The sequence below is a fragment of the Oncorhynchus masou genome, chromosome 11, assembly GCF_036934945.1.
Source record: "Oncorhynchus masou masou isolate Uvic2021 chromosome 11, UVic_Omas_1.1, whole genome shotgun sequence".
NCBI lineage: Eukaryota > Metazoa > Chordata > Actinopteri > Salmoniformes > Salmonidae > Oncorhynchus > Oncorhynchus masou.
Window position 1 is genome coordinate 10930072 of NC_088222.1, and position 24862 is coordinate 10954933.

The 24862-nt window shown below is 43.0% G+C and overlaps 1 protein-coding gene across 2 annotated transcripts in view; it reads right to left on the bottom strand.

The window, feature by feature from the left end:
* Positions 1-11392: 11392 nt before the first annotated feature.
* Positions 11393-24862, bottom strand: part of LOC135548106 (zinc finger and BTB domain-containing protein 7C) — a 30770-nt gene continuing 17300 nt past the window's right edge. The window contains exons 1-3 of one of the 2 annotated variants that reach the window (XM_064977381.1): positions 22774-23107; positions 12948-14288; positions 11393-12364 (exon numbers count right to left, since the gene is read on the bottom strand). In XM_064977381.1, coding sequence (XP_064833453.1) covers positions 11623-12364; positions 12948-14260 — 2055 coding nt within the window. In that variant the 5' untranslated portion in view covers positions 14261-14288; positions 22774-23107 and the 3' untranslated portion in view covers positions 11393-11622. Of the gene's footprint in view, positions 12365-12947; positions 14289-22773; positions 23108-24862 lie in introns of those variants that run through there. The other variant, XM_064977380.1, reaches the window with a different exon arrangement.

Below are 24862 nucleotides of genomic sequence, written 5' to 3' on the forward strand. Positions count from 1 at the left end.
AAAACCATAGTACATAATAAAAGCAAAGTGGGTACGAGGACCCATCGCGCACCAATACAACCTTCACGGACATGACAAAACTAACTATCTCTGACAAGGACATGAGGGGAAACAGAGGGTTAAATACACAACAGGTAATGAATGGGATTGGAACCAGGTGTGTAGGGCGACAAGACAAAACCAATGGAAAATGAAAAATGGATCGATGATGGCTAGAAGACCGGTGACGTCGACCGCCGAGCACCGCCCGAACAAGGAGAGGCATCGACTTCGGCAGAAGTCGTGACAGGAAGTACCTGTGAACACTGCACAGTACATCCCATACTTTCAGTGTTTTTTGTTGTTGTTTGAGGACAGAATATTCTACACTGAACAAAAATCTAAATGCAACATGTAAATTATTGGTTCTATGTTCCAAGAGCTGAAATGAAAGATGTCCCAGTTCTTCCATGGCCTGCATACTCACCAGACATGTCACCCATTGAGCAAGTTTGGGATGTTCTGGATCAACGTGTACGACAGCGTGTTCCAGTTCCTGCCAACATCCAGCTCTTCGCACAGCCATTGAAGAGGAGTGGGACAACATTCCACAGCCATTGAAGAGGAGTGGGACAACATTCCACAGCCATTGAAGAGGAGTGGGACAACATTCCACAGCCATTAAAGAGGAGTGGGACAACATTCCACAGCCATTGAAGAGGAGTGGGACAACATTCCACAGCCATTGAAGAAGAGTGGGACAACATTCCACAGCCATTGAAGAAGAGTGGGACAACATTCCACAGCCATTGAAGAGGAGTGGGACAACATTCCACAGCCATTGAAGAGGAGTGGGACAACATTCCACAGCCATTGAAGAGGAGTGGGACAACATTCCACAGCCATTGAAGAGGAGTGGGACAACATTCCACAGCCATTGAAGAGGAGTGGGACAACATTCCACAGCCATTGAGGAGTGGGACAACATTCCACAGTCATTGAAGAGGAGTGGGACAACATTCCACAGCCATTGAAGAGGAGTGGGACAACATTCCACAGCCATTGAAGAGGAGTGGGACAACATTCCACAGCCATTGAGGAGTGGGACAACATTCCACAGTCATTGAAGATGAGTGGGACAACATTCCACAGCCATTGAAGAGGAGTGGGACAACATTCCACAGCCATTGAAGAGGAGTGGGACAACATTCCACAGCCATTGAAGAGGAGTGGGACAACATTCCACAGTCCACAATCAACAGTCTGATCAACTCTATGTGAAGGAGACGTGTCGCGCTGCATGAGGCAAATGGTGGTGTCACCAGATACTGACTGGTTTTCTTATCTACGCCCCTACTTTTTTTTAAGGTATCTGTGACCAACAGATGCATATCTGTATTCCCAGTCATGTGAAATCCGTAGATTAGGGCCTAATGAATTTATTTCAATTGACTGATTTCCTGATATGAACTGTAACTCAGTAAAATCCTTGAAATTGTTGCATGTTGTGTTTATGCATATATTTGTTCAGTATATATTCCAGTGTTACTTGAGCTTGCTGTTGCGCAATAACAAATCAAGAAAAAAACAGGTAATTAATCTATTATAGCTTCAACTATTTTCTCACTGAAAATACTAATACCAAGGATAAATGTCTTAGACAGCCCCATTGACAGACCCTCGTTGCTCAAAAAACAACATCAACTGCAGCACAAGTATGATGTGGTTTCTGTTCCCATAGGGTCAGCCTCACAGCAACATGTAGCCTACTGGTATTCCTATAGTATCTGTTTAGTTTCACCGTGCATACACAAAAGTCTTCTCTGGTACCACATGATAAGATATAACATAATTACATACATGTGATTCCAACAAAAATATATAATTTTTAAAGATGGAGCCAACCTTCATATTTCTCGGGAAAATGACATGCCGGTGCTCATATTGTTGCCGCCAGAGTAAAGTAAACATCAATGTCTATAAAAATTGAGAAACAGTGCTAAAACGGTTTATTCATAAATGATTGTTATTCAAATAAATATAATTTTTCTTTGCAAAACTTATTCTGGGGGTTTAGCGGAGTGTAGCCTATGACCAAGCAGTGCTTGCCGTGCTTTGTATTCTCAAATCAAAAGTGATAGAGTATCACCCTCTAATGGGGCACAGCTGCACCACAGGGTGAGATCTCGTCGTGTATTAAAACTGTAGTATAGTCAATCATCCAGTAGAGAGCAATGGAGAGCTACATATTGATGAAAGTCTAGAAATTGACGAGAGGAAATTAGGTCTGTGTCTGTAAATAATCAAATCAAATGTTATTTGTCACATACCTCATGGTGAGCAGATGTTAATGAGAGTGTAGCGAAATGCTTGTGCTTCTAGTTCCGACAATGCAGTAATAACCAACGAGTAATCTAACCTAACAAAACGCTACTTGCTTGTCCATTAGGAAGACAAGACCAGAAAGTGTACTGTACCTGATTGCCAAGAGCAGATTATTTCATTAACCAAATTTGTTGGTCACTTGTTGTGGGGCTCCTGAGTGGTGCAGAGGTCTAAGGCACTGCATCTCAGTGATAGAGGCGTCGCTACAGAAACCCTGGTTTGATTCCTGACTGTATCACAACCGGCTGTGATTGGGAGTCCCATAGGGTGGCGCACAATTGGCCCATCCTCATCCGGGTTTGGCCGATGTAGGCCGCCATTGTAATTAAGAATGTGTTCTTAACCTACTAGCTTAGTTAAAAAAGAAATGAAAACACTTCACTGGATCTTTCTCAACCTGTATTTTTGTGATTCCTCATAGAACGTCCAAGATCCCTCCCGTCTGACCTTCTCCAATTAGTTTTGAGAAAAATGGGGCGATGAGAAATGGGAGGAATGGAGGAAAGTTAAAAGATATAAATCTAAATCAGATCTGATGTACGGAACATTAACTAAAGTGTTTAATGAAATGTGGTGATTTAATAAACAGGTTTGCAGTATGATAAACAATCAGAGCACATACATTATTTACTTGTCAAAATTCCATAGGCCTAATCTTGGTCTAGATTCAATCTAACAAAGCATTATTCAGCGATACCCGACACCCGCATAGCTGATGTTTGGCACCCGCATAGCTGATGTTTGGCACCCGCAAAGCTGATGTTTGGCACCCGCATAGCTGATGTTTGGCACCCGCAAAGCTGATGTTTGGCACCCGCAAAGCTGATGTTTGGCACCCGCATAGCTGATGTTTGGCACCCGCATAGCTGATGTTTGGCACCCGCATAGCTGATGTTTGGCACCCGCAAAGCTGATGTTTGGCACCCGCATAGCTGATGTTTGGCACCCGCATAGCTGATGTTTGGCACCCGCAAAGCTGATGTTTGGCACCCGCATAGCTGATGTTTGGCACCCGCATAGCTGATGTTTGGCACCCGCATAGCTGATGTTTATCACCCGCATAGCTGATGTTTGGCACCCGCATAGCTGATGTTTGGCACCCGCATAGTTGATGTTTTGCACCCGCAATGTGGATGTTTTGCACCCACATAGCTGATATTTGGCACCCACAAAGACTCTGTTTTGCACTCACATTGCTATTGTTTTGAACCCACATAGATGATATTTGGCACCCACAAAGATCCTGTTTTTCTGTCATCCTAATGGGGGATTACATCTATCATCTATCATCCTAATGAAGGTGTAGATTATATATGTCATCCTAATGGAGGTGTAGATTACATCTATCATCCTAATGGAGGTGTAGATTACATCTATCATCCTAATGGAGGTGTAGATTACATCTATCATCCTAATGGAGGTGTAGATTACATCTATCATCCTAATGGAGGTGTAGATTACATCTATCATCCTAATGGAGGTGTAGATTACATCTATCAGCCTAATGGAGGTGTAGATTACATCTATCATCTATCATCCTAATGGAGGTGTATATTTCATCTATCATCCTAATGGAGGTGTAGATTACATCTATCATCCTAATGGAGGTGTAGATTACATCTATCATCCTAATGGAGGTGTAGATTACATCTATCATCCTAATGGAGGAGTAGATTACATCTATCATCCTAATGGAGGTGTAGATTACATCTATCATCCTAATGGAGGTGTAGATTACATCTATCATCCTAATGGAGGTGTAGATTACATCTATCATCCTAATGGAGGAGTAGATTACATCTATCATCCTAATGGAGGTGTAGATTACATCTATCATCCTAATGGAGGAGTAGATTACATCTATCATCCTAATGGAGGTGTAGATTACATCTATCATCTATCATCCTAATGGAGGTGTAGATTACATCTATCATCCTAATGGAGGTGTAGATTACATCTATCATCTATCATCCTAATGGAGGTGTAGATTACATCTATCATCCTAATGGAGGTGTAGATTACATCTATCATCCTAATGGAGGAGTAGATTACATCTATCATCCTAATGGAGGTGTAGATTACATCTATCATCCTAATGGAGGAGTAGATTACATCTATCATCTTAATGGAGGTGTAGATTACATCTATCATCTATCATCACAATGGAGGTGTAGATTACATCTATCATCCTAATGGAGGTGTAGATTACATCTATTATCTATCATCCTAATGGAGGTGTAGATTACATCTATCATCCTAATGGAGGTGTAGATTGCATCTATCATCCTAATGGAGGTGTAGATTACATCTATCGTCCTAATGGAGGTTTAGATTACATCTATCATCCTAATGGAGGTGTAGATTACATCTATCATCCTAATGGAGGAGTAGATTACATCTATCATCTATCATCCTAATGGAGGTGTAGATTACATCTATCATCCTAATGGAGGTTTAGATTACATCTATCATCCTAATGGAGGTGTAGATTACATCTATCATCCTAATGGAGGTGTAGATTACATCTATCATCCTAATGGAGGAGTAGATTATATCTATCATCTATCATCCTAATGGAGGTGTAGATTACATCTATCATCTATCATCCTAATGGAGGTGTAGATTACATATATCATCCTAATGGAGGTTTAGATTACATCTATCATCTATCATCCTAATGGAGGTGTAGATTATATCTATCATCTATCATCCTAATGGAGGTGTAGATTACATCTATCATCTATCATCCTAATGGAGGTGTAGATTACATCTATCATCCTAATGGAGGTTTAGATTACATCTATCATCCTAATGGAGGTGTAGATTACATCTATCATCCTAATGGAGGTGTAGATTACATCTATCATCCTAATGGAGGAGTAGATTACATCTATCATCCTAATGGAGGTGTAGATTACATCTATCATCTATCATCCTAATGGAGGAGTAGATTACATCTATCATCCTAATGGAGGTGTAGATTACATCTATCATCCTAATGGAGGTGTAGATTACATCTATCATCCTAATGGAGGAGTAGATTACATCTATCATCCTAATGGAGGTGTAGATTACATCTATCATCTATCATCCTAATGGAGGTGTAGATTACATCTATCATCCTAATGGAGGTGTAGATTACATCTATCATCTATCATCCTAATGGAGGTGTAGATTACATCTATCATCCTAATGGAGGAGTAGATTACATCTATCATCCTAATGGAGGTGTAGATTACATCTATCATCTATCATCCTAATGGAGGTGTAGATTACATCTATCATCCTAATGGAGGAGTAGATTACATCTATCATCCTAATGGAGGTGTAGATGACATCTATCATCCTAATGGAGGTGTAGATTACATCTATCATCCTAATGGAGGAGTAGATTACATCTATCATCTATCATCCTAATGGAGGTGTAGATTACATCTATCATCATAATGGAGGTGTAGATTACATCTATCATCTATCATCCTAATGGAGGTGTAGATTACATCTATCATCTATCATCCTAATGGAGGTGTAGATTACATCTATCATCCTAATGGAGGTGTAGATTACATCTATCATCCTAATGGAGGAGTAGATTACATCTATCATCCTAATGGAGGTGTAGATTACATCTATCATCTATCATCCTAATGGAGGTGTAGATTACATCTATCATCTATCATCCTAATGGAGGTGTAGATTACATCTATCATCCTAATGGAGGTGTAGATTACATCTATCATCCTAATGGAGGTGTAGATTACATCTATCATCCTAATGGAGGAGTAGATTACATCTATCATCCTAATGGAGGTGTAGATTACATCTATCATCCTAATGGAGGAGTAGATTACATCTATCATCCTAATGGAGGAGTAGATTACATCTATCATCATAATGGAGGTGTAGATTACATCTATCATCTATCATCCTAATGGAGGTGTAGATTACATCTATCATCTATCATCCTAATGGAGGTGTAGATTACATCTATCATCCTAATGGAGGTGTAGATTACATCTATCATCCTAATGGAAGTGTAGATTACATCTATCATCCTAATGGAGGAGTAGATTACATCTATCATCCTAATGGAGGTGTAGATTACATCTATCATCCTAATGGAGGTGTAGATTACATCTGTCATCCTAATGGAGGAGTAGATTACATCTATCATCCTAATGGAGGTGTAGATTACATCTATCATCTATCATCCTAATGGAGGTGTAGATTACATCTATCATCCTAATGGAGGTGTAGATTACATCTATCATCTATCATCCTAATGGAGGTGTAGATTACATCTATCATCCTAATGGAGGAGTAGATTACATCGATCATCCTAATGGAGGTGTAGATTACATCTATCATCTATCATCCTAATGGAGGTGTAGATTACATCTATCAGCCTAATGGAGGTGTAGAGTACATCTATCATCTATCATCCTAATGGAGGTGTAGATTACATCTATCATCTGTCATCCTAATGGAGGTGTAGATTACATCTATCATCTATCATCCTAATGGAGGTGTAGATTACATCTATCATCCTAATGGAGGTGTAGATTACATCTATCATCTATCATCCTAATGGAGGTGTAGATTACATCTGTCATCCTAATGGAGGAGTAGATTACATCTATCATCCTAATGGAGGTGTAGATTACATCTATCATCTATCATCCTAATGGAGGTGTAGATTACATCTATCATCCTAATGGAGGTGTAGATTACATCTATCATCTATCATCCTAATGGAGGTGTAGATTACATCTATCATCCTAATGGAGGAGTAGATTACATCGATCATCCTAATGGAGGTGTAGATTACATCTATCATCTATCAGCCTAATGGAGGTGTAGAGTACATCTATCATCTATCATCCTAATGGAGGTGTAGATTACATCTATCATCTGTCATCCTAATGGAGGTGTAGATTACGTCTATCATCCTAATGGAGGAGTAGATTACATCTATCATCCTAATGGAGGTGTAGATTACATCTATCATCTATCATCCTAATGGAGGTGTAGATTATATCTATCATCCTAATGGAGGTGTAGATTACATCTATCATCCTAATGGAGGTGTAGATTACATCTATCATCCTAATTGAGGTTTAGATTACATCTATCATCCTAATGGAGGTGTACATTACATCTATCATCCTAATGGAGGTTTAGATTACATCTATCATCCTAATGGAGGTGTAGATTACATCTATCATCCAATGGAGGAGTAGATTACATCTATCATCCAATGGAGGTGTAGATTACATCTATCATCCAATGGAGGAGTAGATTACATCTATCATCCTAATGGAGGTTTAGATTACATCTATCATCCTAATGGAGGTGTAGATTACATCTATCATCCTAATGGAGGTGTAGATTACATCTATCATCCTAATGGAGGAGTAGATTACATCTATTATCCTAAAGGAGGAGTAGATTACATCTATCATCCTAATGGAGGTTTAGATTACATCTATCATCCTAATGGAGGAGTAGATTACATCTATTATCCTAAAGGAGGAGTAGATTACATCACAGTCCAGTGTTCCAATTTGTAAACAAGACTGCATGGGATTTCTCTTAATGTGACTTCATGCAGCCAACGGCCTTGTCCGCTTTAGGTATGACGCTAGGAGCTGCTTGTGGATTTGACAGCTCCACCTCAGACACAGCCAAAAAAGCCACTATACAGATGTCAGCTAAAGCAGATCTGATTGAATAGAGTCCTAATTTAATTGTGTGTCAAATATCAATTCTCTAAAATGGAATCCAAACCATATTTACATTTATGAAAGATTCGCAACAAAGGCACACGCACACACACACACACACACACACACACACACACACACACACACACACACACACACACACACACACACACACACACACACACACAGACACAGACACACACACACACACTAAAACACACACACACACACACACACACACACACACACACACACACACACACACACACACACACACACACACACACACACACACACACACACACACACACACACAGAACAGAAAAGCAGGATAATGAGACTCCTAGACTCACAGGAGTACAACATTTAGTGTCTTTATAAAACAACATATTTGCTAAATATAGCCAAGGCTCATTTAAATATGCATAAATAGCAAGAAAATAGTTTCCCATTTCATTTCAATTCAAACAATTCTGAATAGCAATATTTGTACATAGATCAGTTAAGAGCACTATATGAACATAGGGTAGAATCCTCTTTAAAGGTCTTAACGCTCCAATCAGGAGCAGGGCATAGCTAAAGCAATAATTCAGTGTATATCAGTCTTACGAATTGTACACGTCTTGGTCTTTAGAAGAAACACAGATACCATATGTAACACAAGGCTTGTGAAAATGTGTGAAATATCAAACGACACACCTTTGGATGGGTTATCGATGATAAAAAAAGTATAATACAACAACAATCAATATTACTATGGTCAAAATCTTTAAAACATTTTGTAGATATTTACAAAACCTGAGAACAAGGCAATACAAGGGTGAAAACAAGTTTTGGATCTATATTATATATATTTTTTAAGTCAAGTGAATAGTTTGTCCTGGTTTTGAATGTTCTTCGGTGGCTTACACTACCCTGCCCATTAGAACTGATATTGGTCTACAACTTTGGATGGATTTGGAATCTGTTTGTCGTTTATAAATAACGGCTGATATCGTTTTTTTTATTTTTTAGACTGTGAATCATTTACATTGATTGTAAGTGAATCCAAAAATAAACAATTACAATCCAAAGATAAACAATTATATAATGTCCTGAGAGTATTATTTTGTGTGTGTGTACTTTTGCAACATACAAAATCTATTCATCCAGTTTTATTTCTACAAATTAAATGTTTTCATAAAAATCCTTGTGATTTTGATCTGAGATGTCTAAAATCAACTGTTTTCCAGTAATTCCCCTGTTTTCTATACATTTATATTCCCAGACATCACTCCCCTCAAACTCTCATCTCTTCAGCATAATATCCTTGTATCTCTAAACAGCAGGTAGAACTTCTATCAGGCAGAGAACTTTCTGTTCTGTATTGTTCTTAGAAGTCTGACATGAAGCATCGGTTATCTGTTGGAAGTGTCAGTTGGCCGGCTCTCTCTCTGTTCAGGTGTCAGTTGGCCGGCTCGCTCTCTGTTCAGGTGTCAGTTGGCCGGCTTGCTCTCTGTTCAGGTGTCAGTTGGCCCGGCTCTCTCTCTGTTCAGGTGTCAGTTGGCCGGCTCGCTCTCTGTTCAGGTGTCAGTTGGCCGGCTCTCTCTCTGTTCAGGTGTCAGTTGGCCGGCTCTCTCTCTGTTCAGGTGTCAGTTGGCCGGCTCGCTCTCTGTTCAGGTGTCAGTTGGCCGGCTCGCTCTCTGTTCAGGTGTCAGTTGGCCCGGCTCTCTCTCTGTTCAGGTGTCAGTTGGCCGGCTCGCTCTCTGTTCAGGTGTCAGTTGGCCGGCTCGCTCTCTGTTCAGGTGTCAGTTGGCCGGCTCTCTCTGTTCAGGTGTCAGTTGGCCGGCTCTCTCTCTGTTCAGGTGTCAGTTGGCCGGCTCTCTCTCTGTTCAGGTGTCAGTTGGCCGGGTCTCTCTCTGTTCAGGTGTCAGTTGGCCGGCTCTCTCTGTTCAGGTGTCAGTTGGCCGGCTCTCTCTCTGTTCAGGTGTCAGTTGGCCGGCTCTCTCTCTGTTCAGGTGTCAGTTGGCCGGCTCTCTCTCTGTTCAGGTGTCAGTTGGCCGGCTCGCTCTCTGTTCAGGTGTCAGTTGGCCGGCTCTCTCTCTGTTCAGGTGTCAGTTGGCCGGCTCGCTCTCTGTTCAGGTGTCAGTTGGCCGGCTCTCTCTCTGTTCAGGTGTCAGTTGGCCGGCTCTCTCTCTGTTCAGGTGTCAGTTGGCCGGCTCTCTCTCTGTTCAAGTGTCAGTTGGCCGGCTCTCTCTAGATTGTTCAGGTGTCAGTTGGCCGGCTCTCTCTCTGTTCAGGTGTCAGTTGGCCGGCTCTCTCTCTGTTCAGGTGTCAGTTGGCCGGCTCGCTCTCTGTTCAAGTGTCAGTTGGCCGGCTCTCTCTCTGTTCAGGTGTCAGTTGGCCGGCTCTCTCTCTGTTCAGGTGTCAATTGGCCGGCTCTCTCTCTGTTCAGGTGTCAGTTGGCCGGCTCTCTCTCTGTTCAGGTGTCAGTTGACCGGCTCGCTCTCTGTTCAGGTGTCAGTTGGCCGGCTCTCTCTCTGTTCAGGTGTCAGTTGGCCGGCTCTCTCTCTGTTCAGGTGTCAGTTGGCCGGCTCTCTCTGTTCAGGTGTCAGTTGGCCCGGCTCTCTCTCTGTTCAGGTGTCAGTTGGCCGGCTCTCTCTCTGTTCAAGTGTCAGTTGGCCGGCTCACTCTCTGTTCAGGTGTCAGTTGGCCGGCTCTCTCTCTGTTCAGGTGTCAGTTGGCCGGCTCTCTCTCTGTTCAGGTGTCAGTTGGCCGGCTCTCTCTCTGTTCAGGTGTCAGTTGGCCGGCTCGCTCTCTGTTCAAGTGTCAGTTGGCCGGCTCTCTCTCTGTTCAGGTGTCAGTTGGCCGGCTCTCTCTCTGTTCAGGTGTCAATTGGCCGGCTCTCTCTCTGTTCAGGTGTCAGTTGGCCGGCTCTCTCTCTGTTCAGGTGTCAGTTGACCGGCTCGCTCTCTGTTCAGGTGTCAGTTGGCCGGCTCTCTCTCTGTTCAGGTGTCAGTTGGCCGGCTCTCTCTCTGTTCAGGTGTCAGTTGGCCGGCTCTCTCTCTGTTCAGGTGTCAGTTGGCCCGGCTCTCTCTCTGTTCAGGTGTCAGTTGGCCGGCTCTCTCTCTGTTCAAGTGTCAGTTGGCCGGCTCGCTCTCTGTTCAGGTGTCAGTTGGCCGGCTCTCTCTCTGTTCAGGTGTCAGTTGGCCGGCTCTCTCTCTGTTCAAGTGTCAGTTGGCCGGCTCTCTCAGTGTTCAGGTGTCAGTTGGCCGGCTCTCTCTCTGTTCAGGTGTCAGTTGGCCGGCTCTCTCTCTGTTCAAGTGTCAGTTGGCCGGCTCGCTCTCTGTTCAGGTGTCAGTTGGCCGGCTCTCTCTCTGTTCAGGTGTCAGTTGGCCGGCTCTCTCTCTGTTCAAGTGTCAGTTGGCCGGTTCGCTCTCTGTTCAGGTGTCAGTTGGCCGGCTCTCTCTCTGTTCAGGTGTCAGTTGGCCGGCTCTCTCTCTGTTCAAGTGTCAGTTGGCCGGCACTGTCTCTGTTCTATCATCTTTAATCTGTGTCAGTTGGTCGGCTCAGGGATGGGAGAGGCGTGGTTCTCCAGTCTAATGGTCCAGGGGTTAGGGGTCGGGGTGTAAAATGGAGGGTGAGTAAGGACTTCCCCCCCAGGCCCCGCCAGGGCAAAGGTGAACACACCCCTCTGTCTCTCCAGCTCCACCTTGTCAACCACATGCTTCCTGTCTGACTGGTGATGGCGAGCCTCTCTAGCCTCCCGGCCCTCTCTGGCCTCTCTAGCTTCCCGGCCCTCGCGGCCCTCTCTAGCCTCCCGGCCCTCTCTGGCCTCCCTGCCCTCCCGACTCTCTCTGCTGTCACTGTCCAAGTCCTTATAGCCCAGGCCCTTACCACCCAGGGCCTGTCTCTCTCTCTCCCCTAGGCCCAGACCGTGACCTCTAACGCCTCGATGGGAGGAGGTCAGGAGCCGGCAGCCGCCCTTGCCATCCTCGTGGTGATTGGCCGAGTCAGGAGGGCCCTGCAGGAAGTTGTTGGCTGAGCGCCAGGCGGCGGGCTTGCGGCCTCGTCGAGGGCGTGAGACGCGGCAACTCTGCCTCTTGATGTGCCGGTGCAGGTGGTCTGAGCGTGTGAAGCTCTTGTAGCAGTGCTCACACTGGTAGGGCCGCACCCCTGTGTGGATACGCAAGTGGTTCTTCAGGTCGTAGTTGTGGACAAACTTAGAGTTGCAGTGGAGGCAGACGTAGGGCCGCTCTCCTGTGTGCTTCCGCATGTGGATCTTCAGCTTGTCTTGCCTGAAAAGAAAAAATAGAAGCTTATATTATTTACATTAGTTCACTTTTATGTTACCAGGTTGTCCCATTGAGGTCAAAATATATATTTTTTCAATGTGTTGTCCTTTTAACTGTATGTGTTCTGAAAGATTTATCAGAGATGAAAGCATGGTTGGTGGGTATACTCTGGGGTACGTATTAAATGTGCCAGGTGAAACAATCATGCCAGAGCAGAGGCAGGAAGTGACTAGAAAGAAAGACAGGGGGTTTCCACTTTTTAGGTCTCGGAGGATATTCAGATGAGAGGATACAAATCAAACGCCTTAACCACAAAAACACTGCCTTACCGTAATACTATAATCTTTGTCCCAAAAAAAAAACCTCTCAATTTCACGTGTTAATGATTGATATCTTTTTTTTTTGTTCATGTAGGCATTTTGCTTATATTCTTAGAATATGATCAGGCAACACTTTTACCCAATCACTTATCCACATACATGGCATCACTAACGGATACTGTGTGTGTCAGTACTGTGTTTATTGGCTTTTATAATCTCCTTGCAGAAGATGGTAAGACCTACAGTATCAAGAGTGTTTGTCATACCTGGTGAAGCGCACCTCACAGATGGTGCACATGTATGGTTTCTCTCCTGTGTGAGTCCTCATGTGTCTGGGTAGTTTCCCCGCCCCCTGGATCACCTTGTTACAGATGGGACACTGCTGGGATGCTTTGGGCTTCATCTTCCTCTCCTCCTCCATCTGCCAGGGAGGGAACAGTGCCCCCAGGTGGCTTGATGCACTCAGGAAGCTCAGGTATGAGCGGAAGCCTTCCTCCTGCTTTATCTGACCCGGGTGGAGGTGAGGCCCCTCGGACCGTACCACCCCCACCCCCAGGCCGGAGGTCATTAAGTCTTTCAGGAAGTCACTGTGGAGCATACTGGGAGGGACTTCCTCCTTCAGCTCCTCCTTGACGACCTCTCTCTTCACGGCCAGGTCTAAGGGTCGGTTGTCCAGTTGAGAAGGGTGGGAGGAACGGTGGAGGGTCTGGGTCTGGGCGTGGTGGCTGGGGTCTAGGACCTGCGGGGGGAAACCTGGGAACTCTGCAGCCCACATGGGAGGGTAGAAGCCAGGGAGCAGAGGGGAAAAGTTGTCCCTCCTGTCCAGGACTGATGGCAGTTTAGGGTACAGCCCTTCCTGTAGCAGAGACTCAATGGAAAAGTCCTTGAGGGCTCGGCTCTCCATGCGCTCATGCTCCGGGCTGGGTTTCTCACACTGAGAGTCTTTGTCTGTGCACTTCCTGTTCCTCTGCAGCTCATACTGGTGCTGGTACTGAGAGGTACTGGGTGGTGCTCCTCTCTCCGACTCGGCCTGGTCCTGACTCTCTGACGACCTCGTTGACCACTCACTGGCGTTGTCCTCCTCGTGAACCTCCTGCTCGTCCTTCCTCGACTCTTCCTCCTCCTCCTCCTCCTGTTCCTCCTCCTCTTCGTCTTCCTCCTCATCTCCCTCTCCTCCTCCTCCCTTGCCAGAGTCCATAATCTCCAGACAGACGGTGACGATGCAGGGGATCTCCAACATCTGAGCCGCTCCAAGAATTTCTTTCACGTTGGACGCCGTCACCGTTAGCGTGGATGTGTAGGCGAACTCCAAGATGGCCGTCAGTGACTCCGGGGCCACGAAGTCTATCTCATACACACTGTGCTTGTCCCTTCCGTCCGAGGCCACGGTGAAGAGCTTCTTGAAGTACATGCTGCAGGCGGCGAGGACCGAGCGGTGGGTCTGGTACTCCTGGTCGCGTACGATGAGCACCACGTCACAGAGCAACCCGGCGAGGCGCTGTTCGTTAAGGCAGCACAGGACATCACTGCTGTGGTTGGGGAACGGAATCCCAATCAGGTCATCTTCACTGTGGCCCATCCTCGACTCTCCTTCTCCTCTCACTGATCTACAGAACAGGGAGACAGACATGAACTAATAGTGTATGTAGGTAGACAGTTCTGTTAAATCAGGCAATATACTGATTTATAGCACAGGGACAAAACATCACATTTATTACATATTTATAGTCCTCTTTACAGCAACAGTTGTCCCAAAGAGTTTTACAATAACCATGCCTAGATAATAAAGAGCTTTACAATAACCATGCCTAGATAACAAACTGCTTTACAGTAACCATGCCTAGATAAAAGTGTTTTACAGTAACCATGCCTAGATCCAAAAGAGCTTTACAGTAACCCTGCCTAGATCCAAAAGAGCTTTACTGTAACCCTGTCTAGATCCAAAAGAGCTTTACAGTAACCCTGCCTAGATCCCAAATAGCTTTACAGTAACCCTGCCTAGATCCCAAAGTGCTTTACAGGAACCCTGCTTAGATCCCAATGTGCTTTAGAGTAACCATGCCTAGATAACAACGTGCTTTACAATAACCATGCCTTGATCCCATAGTGCTTTACAATAACCATGCCTAGATAACAATGTGCTTTACAGTAATAATGCCTAGATCCCAAAGTGCTTTACAGTAACCATGCCTAGATAAAAGTGTTTTACAGTAACCATGCCTAGATAACAAAGTGCTTTACAGTAACCATGCTTAGATAACAATGTGCTTTAGAGTAACCATGCCTAGATAACAATGTGCTTTAGAGTAACCATGCCTAGATAAAAGTGTTTTACAGTAACCATGCCTAGATCCAAAAGAGCTTTACAGTAACCCTGCCTAGATCCCAAAGAGCTTTACTGTAACCCTGCCTAGATCCCAAAGAGCTTTACAGTAACCCTGCCTAGATCCCAAAGAGCTTTACAGTAACCCTGCCTAGATCCCAAAGAGCTTTACAGTAACCCTGCCTAGATCCCAAAGAGCTTTACAGTAACCCTGCCTAGATCCCAAAGAGCTTTACAGTAACCCTGCCTAGATCCCAAAGAGCTTTACAGTAACCCTGCCTAGATCCCAAAGAGCTTTACAGTAACCCTGCCTAGATCCCAAAGAGCTTTACAGTAACCCTGCCTAGATCCCAAAGAGCTTTACAGTAACCCTGCCTAGATCCCAAAGAGCTTTACAGTAACCCTGCCTAGATCCCAAAGAGCTTTACAGTAACCCTGCCTAGATCCCAAAGAGCTTTACAGTAACCCTGCCTAGATCCCAAAGAGCTTTACAGTAACCCTGCCTAGATCCCAAAGAGCTTTACAGTAACCCTGCCTAGATCCCAAAGAGCTTTACAGTAACCCTGTCTAGATCCCAAATAGCTTTACAGTAACCCTGCCTAGATCCCAAAGAGCTTTACAGTAACCCTGCCTAGATCCCAAAGAGCTTTACAGTAACCCTGCCTAGATCCAAAAGAGCTTTACAGTAACCCTGCCTAGATCCAAAAGAGCTTTACAGTAACCCTGCCTAGATCCAAAAGAGGGAGCAGAAACCCTGTGGCAAAGAGGTAAACATTTCATTAAATTTATAAAATGTATAAAACATTCTTTCACCAGGCAAGTTCATTCAGAGCTGCACGGACCACGGCTAACGATCCATTCATTGTCTTTTGATTATAGTCAAAGTGGTGTTGAATGCTATCCTAAATGGTCTTGTTCGTTCTAGGTAATGTTTACAGTGAGTGAAAAAAACGGTTTGGGACAGTTTCTCGCCCATTCATGTCTTGTCTATGACTAGAGGTTAAATTTAGCTGTCCGCTCCTCAGCGGTTAGGACAGGTATGTGGATTAGATGCTTTCAGATGGCTTCTTGCCACAGCTGCACTGTGTGATTGGATCTCAATGGTCCATAGTTAACATTACAGAAGAATCCGTGTATGTACGCTATGAGTTTCCAACCCCATATTAACACTCTCTCTATACGTCACATAGGATAAATATTTAAAACATCTCCCTAAATCATTTCCAGGTGGCATTGTGCTCAGTTACCAATCAAATGTGTTCTCGATCTTGTTGCTAAGGAACAGTTGCTATGATTATGGTACAGATGTAGACAGTGGAAGACCTATAGGCGAATATATTAGTTACAGATATACAGTGGAGGAATCTTTGATGAGCAACTTGAAACAAAAGACGAAGTGGAATTCAGTGAGATTATTGTTTCTGTTCTGTCAGTTCATAGAAAGAGCAAGTTGCTTCATTATAAAATATGTATCCATACAGTACTAATAACCTTCATGGACATTAGATCAATAAGGTCTAGCATATCTTTCATCTGCTGTACCATATTAACATTATTCTTGGAAGCAGCTGATGTTGACACAAGGGACCTAATCATCTTCTAGGTCTTGGTAAGGAAGAGATGGCATGTCAAAGGTCAAAGATCAGCTCTGTAACAATACAAGGAAAGGAGACAAGAGGGATCGGATTCGTGGGCTTCAGGGTCTTGACTTCACCAGATTTCCGTAAGTGTAACAGCATTCGTTCAACACAGAGGACAGACAGAGGGAAGAGAGGAGGGGGGGCAGAGAGAGAGAAGGAGGAGGGGCAGAGAGAGAGAGAGAGAGAGGAGGGGGGACAGAGAGAGAGAGAAGGGGGGCAGAGAGAGAGGGAGAGAGAGAGAGAGAGGAGGGGGGATAGAGAGAGAGAGAGAGAGAGAGAGAGAGAGAGAGAGTGAGAGAAAAAGGTATCGAATGTCCATCAAAGTTCCCTAACAGGCTGCATTAAAACCAGCCCTGTGTAGGACCAGGAGCCCCTCCCTGGCAGGCTGCATTAAAACCAGCGCTGTGTAGGACCAGGAGCCCCTCCCTGACAGGCTGCATTAAAACCAGCCCTGTGTAGGACCAGGAGCCCCTCCCTGGCAGGCTGCATTAAAACCAGCGCTGTGTAGGACCAGGAGCCCCTCCCTGACAGGCTGCATTAAAACCAGCGCTGTGTAGGACCAGGAGCCCCTCCCTGACAGGCTGCATTAAAACCAGCCCTGTGTAGGACCAGGAGCCCCTCCCTGGCAGGCTGCATTAAAACCAGCGCTGAGTAGGACCAGGAGCCCCTCCCTGACAGGCTGCATTAAAACCAGCGCTGTGTAGGACCAGGAGCCCCTCCCTGACAGGCTGCATTAAAACCAGCCCTGTGTAGGACCAGGAGCCCCTCCCTGACAGGCTGCATTAAAACCAGCCCTGTGTAGGACCAGGAGCCCCTCCCTGACAGGCTGCATAAAAACCAGCGCTGTGTAGGACCAGGAGCCCCTCCCTGACAGGCTGCATTAAAACCAGCGCTGTGTAGGACCAGGAGCCCCTCCCTGGCAGGCTGCATTAAAACCAGCGCTGTGTAGGACCAGGAGCCCCTCCCTGGCAGGCTGCATTAAAACCAGCGCTGTGTAGGACCAGGAGCTCCTCCTTGGAATACCCAGCCAAGTCAAACAATTGGTGTGGCGCTTAGAACAACAGAGTGGATAAGAGAGGGGCCTGAGAGGACCTGGGAGGGAGGCCGCTGTTGGTCTCTATCTGTTTTCAAATGGCACCCTATTCCCTTTATGGTGCACTACTTTAGGTCAATGGGCCCTGCTCAAAAGTAGTGCCCTGTATAGGGAATTGGGTGGCGTTTAGGACTTAGCCTGTCTCCCCCACCCTGGGAACATGGGCTGCTAGCCAGGCAGTAGCCAACGCTCCACCCCACTCTTTCTCTCTCTCTGCTCCAGCACTAACGCTAGCTAACGCTAACACACCCGGGCTAATTACTATGTCCTGGAGAGGATCTGAGGAGGATGTGCCACATGGACAGGAGAGGAGAGGAGATGAGGGGAGAGGAGAGGAGATGAGGGGAGAGGAGAGCACTGCTTTCCCACCTCACAGTCCTGCATAGATCACTGTTTCATCACACAACGCCTTCCTTAATTTAACCCCTCCCTCAGGGTGGGGACATTTGTAAACTTTTGTCAAAGGGCCTGATAACCCCTTATTTGTGTGTGATTTGCTCTGGCAGTCTCTGCCTGTCCTGTCTGTCTGTCAGCCCATGGAAAGACAGCGTCGATCCAGTGTTTGTTCTCAATAGAGCCCATAGAGTAGCTTTTTCACTCTGCTTTGTCATATAGTTCTAGATAATATCAAATAGTCCCAGATAATGCTTACAAGGCAACTATTACAATCAAATATGTAAAAAAGAACATACCGTTTTGGATTAAAACATCTATTTTTTTTACCTGATTTGAATTCTAATAATCCTAATAGTGCTGTATATCATTGCTAACGAGCAGGAAGAACATGAGGTTTTGAAAAGCAGAAGAGGATGTCACAATGAGAGAGCAGGTTGGTCTATCCAGGATCCACAGCTCCTCTGCTTCCCTCCGACCCCTCAGTCACTATATACCCCCCATCCCAAATCACCACTGACACTGTGTCCTCGCTCACCTCTAGTGCTGTGGCAGGCAGTGTCATCATTAGAGGCTGCCAAGGGCCAGACAGACAGGGGCTAACAGTAACATAGTTCTCTTTCTGTGTTCCAAACTCCCCATCACCACCTCTGATTAGAGACCCCAGGGCTACCAAGCTCTCCCAAAGGCCACCAAGCTCTCCCAAAGGCCACCAAGCTCTCCCAAAGGCCACCAAGCTCCCCCAAAGGCTACCAAGGGCCACCAAGCTCCACTGTCTGGGGAAACACTTGTCTGGACTGAGCTATGCCGTATATAGCAAAGTAAATGTGTTAGCTGGGAGACTTAGTTAACTCAAAACATTGTACAATGGCATTTAGAGCCAAACTTACTTACAGCCTGTGTTTAGAATGAGTTGGTTATTAATTGTTTCAGTGGTGTAAAGTACTTAAAGTAAAACATATTTTTTGGGGGGGGAGTGTCTGGACTTTACTTTAATATTTATATTTTTGACAACTTATTCCTAAAGAACATATGACTCCCAAAAGTATTTGTTCCATTTCGAATGCTCAGGCATGACAGCAACATGGTCCAATTCACACGTATATCAATAAAGTGCACTGTCATCCCTATCTGGCGGCCTCACTAAACACAAACACTGTGTGTGTAAACTGTCATCCCTGTCTGGCGCCCTCTATAAACACAAACACTGTGTGTGTAAACTGTCATCCCTGTCTGGCGGACTCACTAAACACAAACACTGTGTGTGTAAACTGTCATCCCTGTCTGGCGGACTCACTAAACACAAACACTGTGTGTGTAAACTGTCATCCCTGTCTGGCGGACTCACTAAACACAAACACTGTGTGTGTAAACAGTCATCCCTGTCTGGCGGCCTCACTAAACACAAACACTGTGTGTGTAAACTGTCATCCCTGTCTGGCGCCCTCTATAAACACAAACACTGTGTGTGTAAACTGTCATCCCTGTCTGGCGGACTCACTAAACACAAACACTGTGTGTGTAAACTGTCATCCCTGTCTGGCGGACTCACTAAACACAAACACTGTGTGTGTAAACTGTCATCCCTGTCTGGCGGACTCACTAAACACAAATACTGTGTGTGTAAACAGTCATCCCTGTCTGGCGGACTCACTAAACACAAATACTGTGTGTGTAAACTGTCATCCCTGTCTGGCGGACTCACTAAACACAAATACTGTGTGTGTAAACTGTCATCCCTGTCTGGCGGACTCACTAAACACAAATACTGTGTGTGTAAACTGTCATCCCTGTCTGGCGGACTCACTAAACACAAATACTGTGTGTGTAAATGAAGTCCGAGTGTTGGTGTGCCCCTGTGTGTCCGTAAAAATAAACAAAAAACATACATTGTGCCGTCTGGTTTGCTCAATAAAAGGAATTTGATGTATAGCATTTACAATAGCATTTACATAGCATTTACTATTAACTTGTAATGTTTACTCCAGTATGACAATTTAGGACTTTTTTCCACCAATGCACTTAAGTACATTTCAAACCAGATACTTTTAGACTTGACCTCAAGTAGTATTTTACTGGGTGACTTTCACTTTTACCTGAGCCATTTTTTCTATTAAGGTATCTTTACTTTTACTCAAGTATGACATTTGAGTACTTTTTCCACCACTCAATTCAAAAATATATATATAGATTGTCGTACACTATCAGACTCCCAATAATTATACTACAGGTAAACACAGAACCGTCCACCGATAAACTCGACCAAAGTTCATAACTTATATATGCTTCATTTATGATTTAGTGTTTTTTGTTGTTGATTGTTTTAAATCAAATTTATTCTTAACTGAATAGTCACAGAATATAAAGGATATTGATATGAAACTACTAGAGTCACAGAATATAAAGGATATTGATATGAAACTACTAGAGTCACAGAATATAAAGGATATTGATATGAAACTACTAGAGTCACAGAATATAAAGGATATTGATATGAAACTACTAGAGTCACAGAATATAAAGCATATTGATATGAAACTACTAGAGTCACAGAATATAAAGGATATTGATATGAAACTACTAGAGTCACAGAATATAAAGGATATTGATATGAAACTACTAGAGTCACAGAATATAAAGGATATTGATATGAAACTACTAGAGTCACAGAATATAAAGGATATTGATATGAAACTACTAGAGTCACAGAATATAAAGGATATTGATATGAAACTACTAGAGTCACAGAATATAAAGGATATTGATATGAAACGACTCGTCTGGATCGACGACATCTGTGACATACAGTTGATGACGTGGCTTTTTTTCTATAGACAAAATGTTCATATAGAAATAGTGTATTATTGGGGAGGACAAATGAATTTAAATATATAAATAGTTGATACTGTATACTGTATATTGAGACATCCCTGATGCCTACTTTTACCTACAGTATAGCATACATATTATCTGCTGGTGCGCTACAGAACAAAAAATATCGACAATATGAATATTTAAGTTAATTCCAACAATTTATTTTTGTTTATGGAATGTGTAATGAGAATGTACTAGAAACAGTCAATGTGTTGCACTAGTGAATTGAAAGCTCATTAAACCTATAAGCCAATCGTACAGTTTGTTTGTTTAAATAAAGACCAATCCTATAGGAGTTTATTATGGAGCCATCCACTGAGCCTCCAGGAGAGCCCCGAGGTTCACACCATTATCTGCACCAGTCAATACATTGTTCTGATACTTTATTAGGTCTCAGAGGACAACCTTTGGTTTCATTGAATCCGTTCTGGTAACGTTTTATGTAAAAGAGTATCCACTTTATTAAATATGATTTAGCAAGATATCATACTTTACAATAAGTTTGTATTAATAAAAGGGTTTATAATTAGTTCATTGGCTACTATTATTCAGTTACAGAACCATTATAAATCATTAATATATATTAATTTACTGATGATTTACTTATGATAATGCAATATTTCAGTTTGAATTAATGAGTTCAATTATGACCACTGATGCTTTTAATTAAATGATTGATGATCCCATGGCAGAGATGGTAGTTTTTAAAGAGTTGTTGGTGTCTCCTTGACAACCACTTTGATCAATCTCACAACCTGTCTTCCTGTTGTGAGTTTAAGTGATTTATGACAAATTAATTATAATTCAGACAGTCTCGTTAAGAGTCAACCAGATAGCAGATGAGGCTACTGTCAACGGATAATGGCAGTACAAAATATATTTTCATATTTGCTTCTCTGTAGAACAAATCCTTGTAGCTAATTTGACTTGAATGTTTCAACATCTCTTTTATATATATACAGTACTCCAATAATTTTAAAAAAAGTAGACAACAAACAGTTGTTGTAAAACAAGCTAGCCTAATCCCTATGTTTTAAGGGGATAAGAGTGTCACAAACAGTCATCTTCGATACCCCTCAGTTCTTATTCTCTCAACACTCTCCTACTTAAACTTTAAAAAACTTCAACGTTTGTTTTAGGAATTATATCTTAGCCCCAGTGCTATGTAAGAGTTAAATTCTCTTACACATTTTATTCCGTTTTTTTTTGCCACAAATCCACCAACGCAAGTGTGTGTTTTGGCTAAATAATGAATTCAATGAAACCCCATCAGGAGAATACAATAACATTTTAAAACGTTAAAGCCAAAATACTGTATTTAACATTTCTTCTACCCAGTAAAATAAATTCCTGTTCATGTTGTCTCCACATTTTTATTGCGAAAGAGGTCTTGGCAACCTACTTGTCTCAAGATGGTGTCTTATAGTGCTATCCAAAACAATTATGTGAGTCATAAATGAATGTATCCACACCTGGAGATGAGGCACTTTCAGAGTGTTGCACCTGGGAGGAATACAACACAACAGACAACGCTCTAAACACCTAAAACATACCTAACTCCACACACACAAACACATACACACACTGAACAGGTGCACTGTACACATGTACTGTAGAAAAGAAAGACTCATTCACTGCAGCAATAAGCAGGCACACTCACTCAAACACAAACATACCCAAACTAGATACAGAATTTTCAGCATGCCACAAGTCAGCAGAATTGAAAAACAAGAATCCTTAGAATTCTAAACGGAATCCTCATTACCTACCTTCTTAATTCCTTTCTTTCCGTTTGTTTATAATTCAGAGTCTACCAGTGGTGTCCAGAGACCTGTCACATTGCCTCTTCAGAATAGTGTACGCAGAGCTGACAGTCAGTCAGTCCATTCACAGTCACAGCCACCTCGCATCGGCCGCCCATTCACAAAAACCAGGAAATATCCAACACTTCCAAAAACCAATACAAAGACAAGTAGCAGCTAAAGGAGGTTAACAGTGGACCGCCAGACCGGACCGGAGCGGAGAGAGGTGTGTGTGTCCCTGGCAGACGTAAACAGGCTGGTGAGCAGAGCAACAGAGGAGTTGAGAGACGGCAGGCAGGGAAGGCAGGCTTGTCAGATTCACAGTAGGGAGGGAGAGCAGAGCAGCATTACTGCTATGTGGAGATGTTGCACCACTAGTTTTTATAGCAGGGTGGGTAGCTGAAAGATAATAATACACAGTGTGTTATAAACTCATGGCTCAGACACCCTCTGATTTAGGTCAGACAAAATGAATTTGTTGTTTTGTTAGAGTGAATTGCATTATGGAAGGAGAGGGGTGAAGCAGTAAGGGTTTAGGGTATAACAAAAAAAATAAGGAAAGAAATGTCAAAAATTAAATGTAAAAAAAATGCTATTTATGAACCTCCACTGGTCACCACAACAGAGATCAGAGATGAAGCAACAGAGTAGAGATCAGAGGTGAAGCAACAGAGTAGAGATCAGAGATGAAGCAACAGAGTAGAGATCAGAGGTGAAGCAACAGAGTAGAGATCAGAGATGAAGCAACAGAGTAGAGATCAGAGATGAAGCAACAAAGTAAAGATCAGAGGTGAAGCAACAGAGTAGAGATCAGAGATGAAGCAACAACTTCAAGATTTAAGATTAAAACCCCAAAATATGATTGTTAGGTTTTACTTTGTCAAATAAAACGTGATACATTACAGTCCTGTAGCCCTTCAGTGACTACGGTCTCAATTCAAACAATTTTCTGTCATTCAACCTTATCGCACCCTTAATGGATATTCTATTTGTAGCTCCATCACACCACAAACTCAGTCCGTTCGTAAAAGCTCACTATGGGCTGGGAGACACGCTATGCTAATTTGAGTTTATAATCTGGAGCAGCTCTCCAATCTGTTCTTCAACAACCTGTCTGTTTCCTGTTGATTAATGTCTAGTCAAACTCCACTAAGTCGCTCACTTGTATTTATTGGATCATTTTTAGAAGATGTTGTACGAATACATATTTTAATAAATATTTTGTATGTAAAAATATAAATACATTTTGTACAAGACTAAATCCAAAACAGAAACTAAAGAGGTGAACTGCATATGTATTTAATTCAATGACATTTAATGATATGATCCCTTGTTTGACTTCCTGCAAGTGATTCAAAGTCTATTTAGGATGATCAGAGAGGTGACAGGTTCTTCAGTTTGAGTCAGAGATCACAGCAGTGAGATAATATTATACTGCTCTACTATATTATACTGCTCTACTATATTATACTGCTCTACTATATTATACTGCTCTGCTCTATTATACTGCTCTACTATATTATACTGCTCTACTATATTATACTGCTCTGCTCTATTATACTGCTCTACTATATTATACTGCTCTACTATATTATACTGCTCTACTATATTATACTGCTCTACTAAATTATACTGCTCTGCTATATTATACTGCTCTACTATATTATACTGCTCTACTATATTATACTGCTCTACTATATTATACTGCTCTACTATATTATACTGCTCTACTATATTATACTGCTCTACTAAATTATACTGCTCTGCTATATTATACTGCTCTGCTATATTATACTGCTCTACTAAATTATACTGCTCTGCTATATTATACTGCTCTGCTATATTATACTGCTCTGCTATATTATACTGCTCTGCTATATTATACTGCTCTACTATATTATACTGCTCTACTATATTATACTGCTCTGCTATATTATACTGCTCTGCTATATTATACTGCTCTACTATATTATACTGCTCTACTATATTATACTGCTCTGCTATATTATACTGCTCTACTATATTATACTGCTCTGCTATATTATACTGCTCTGCT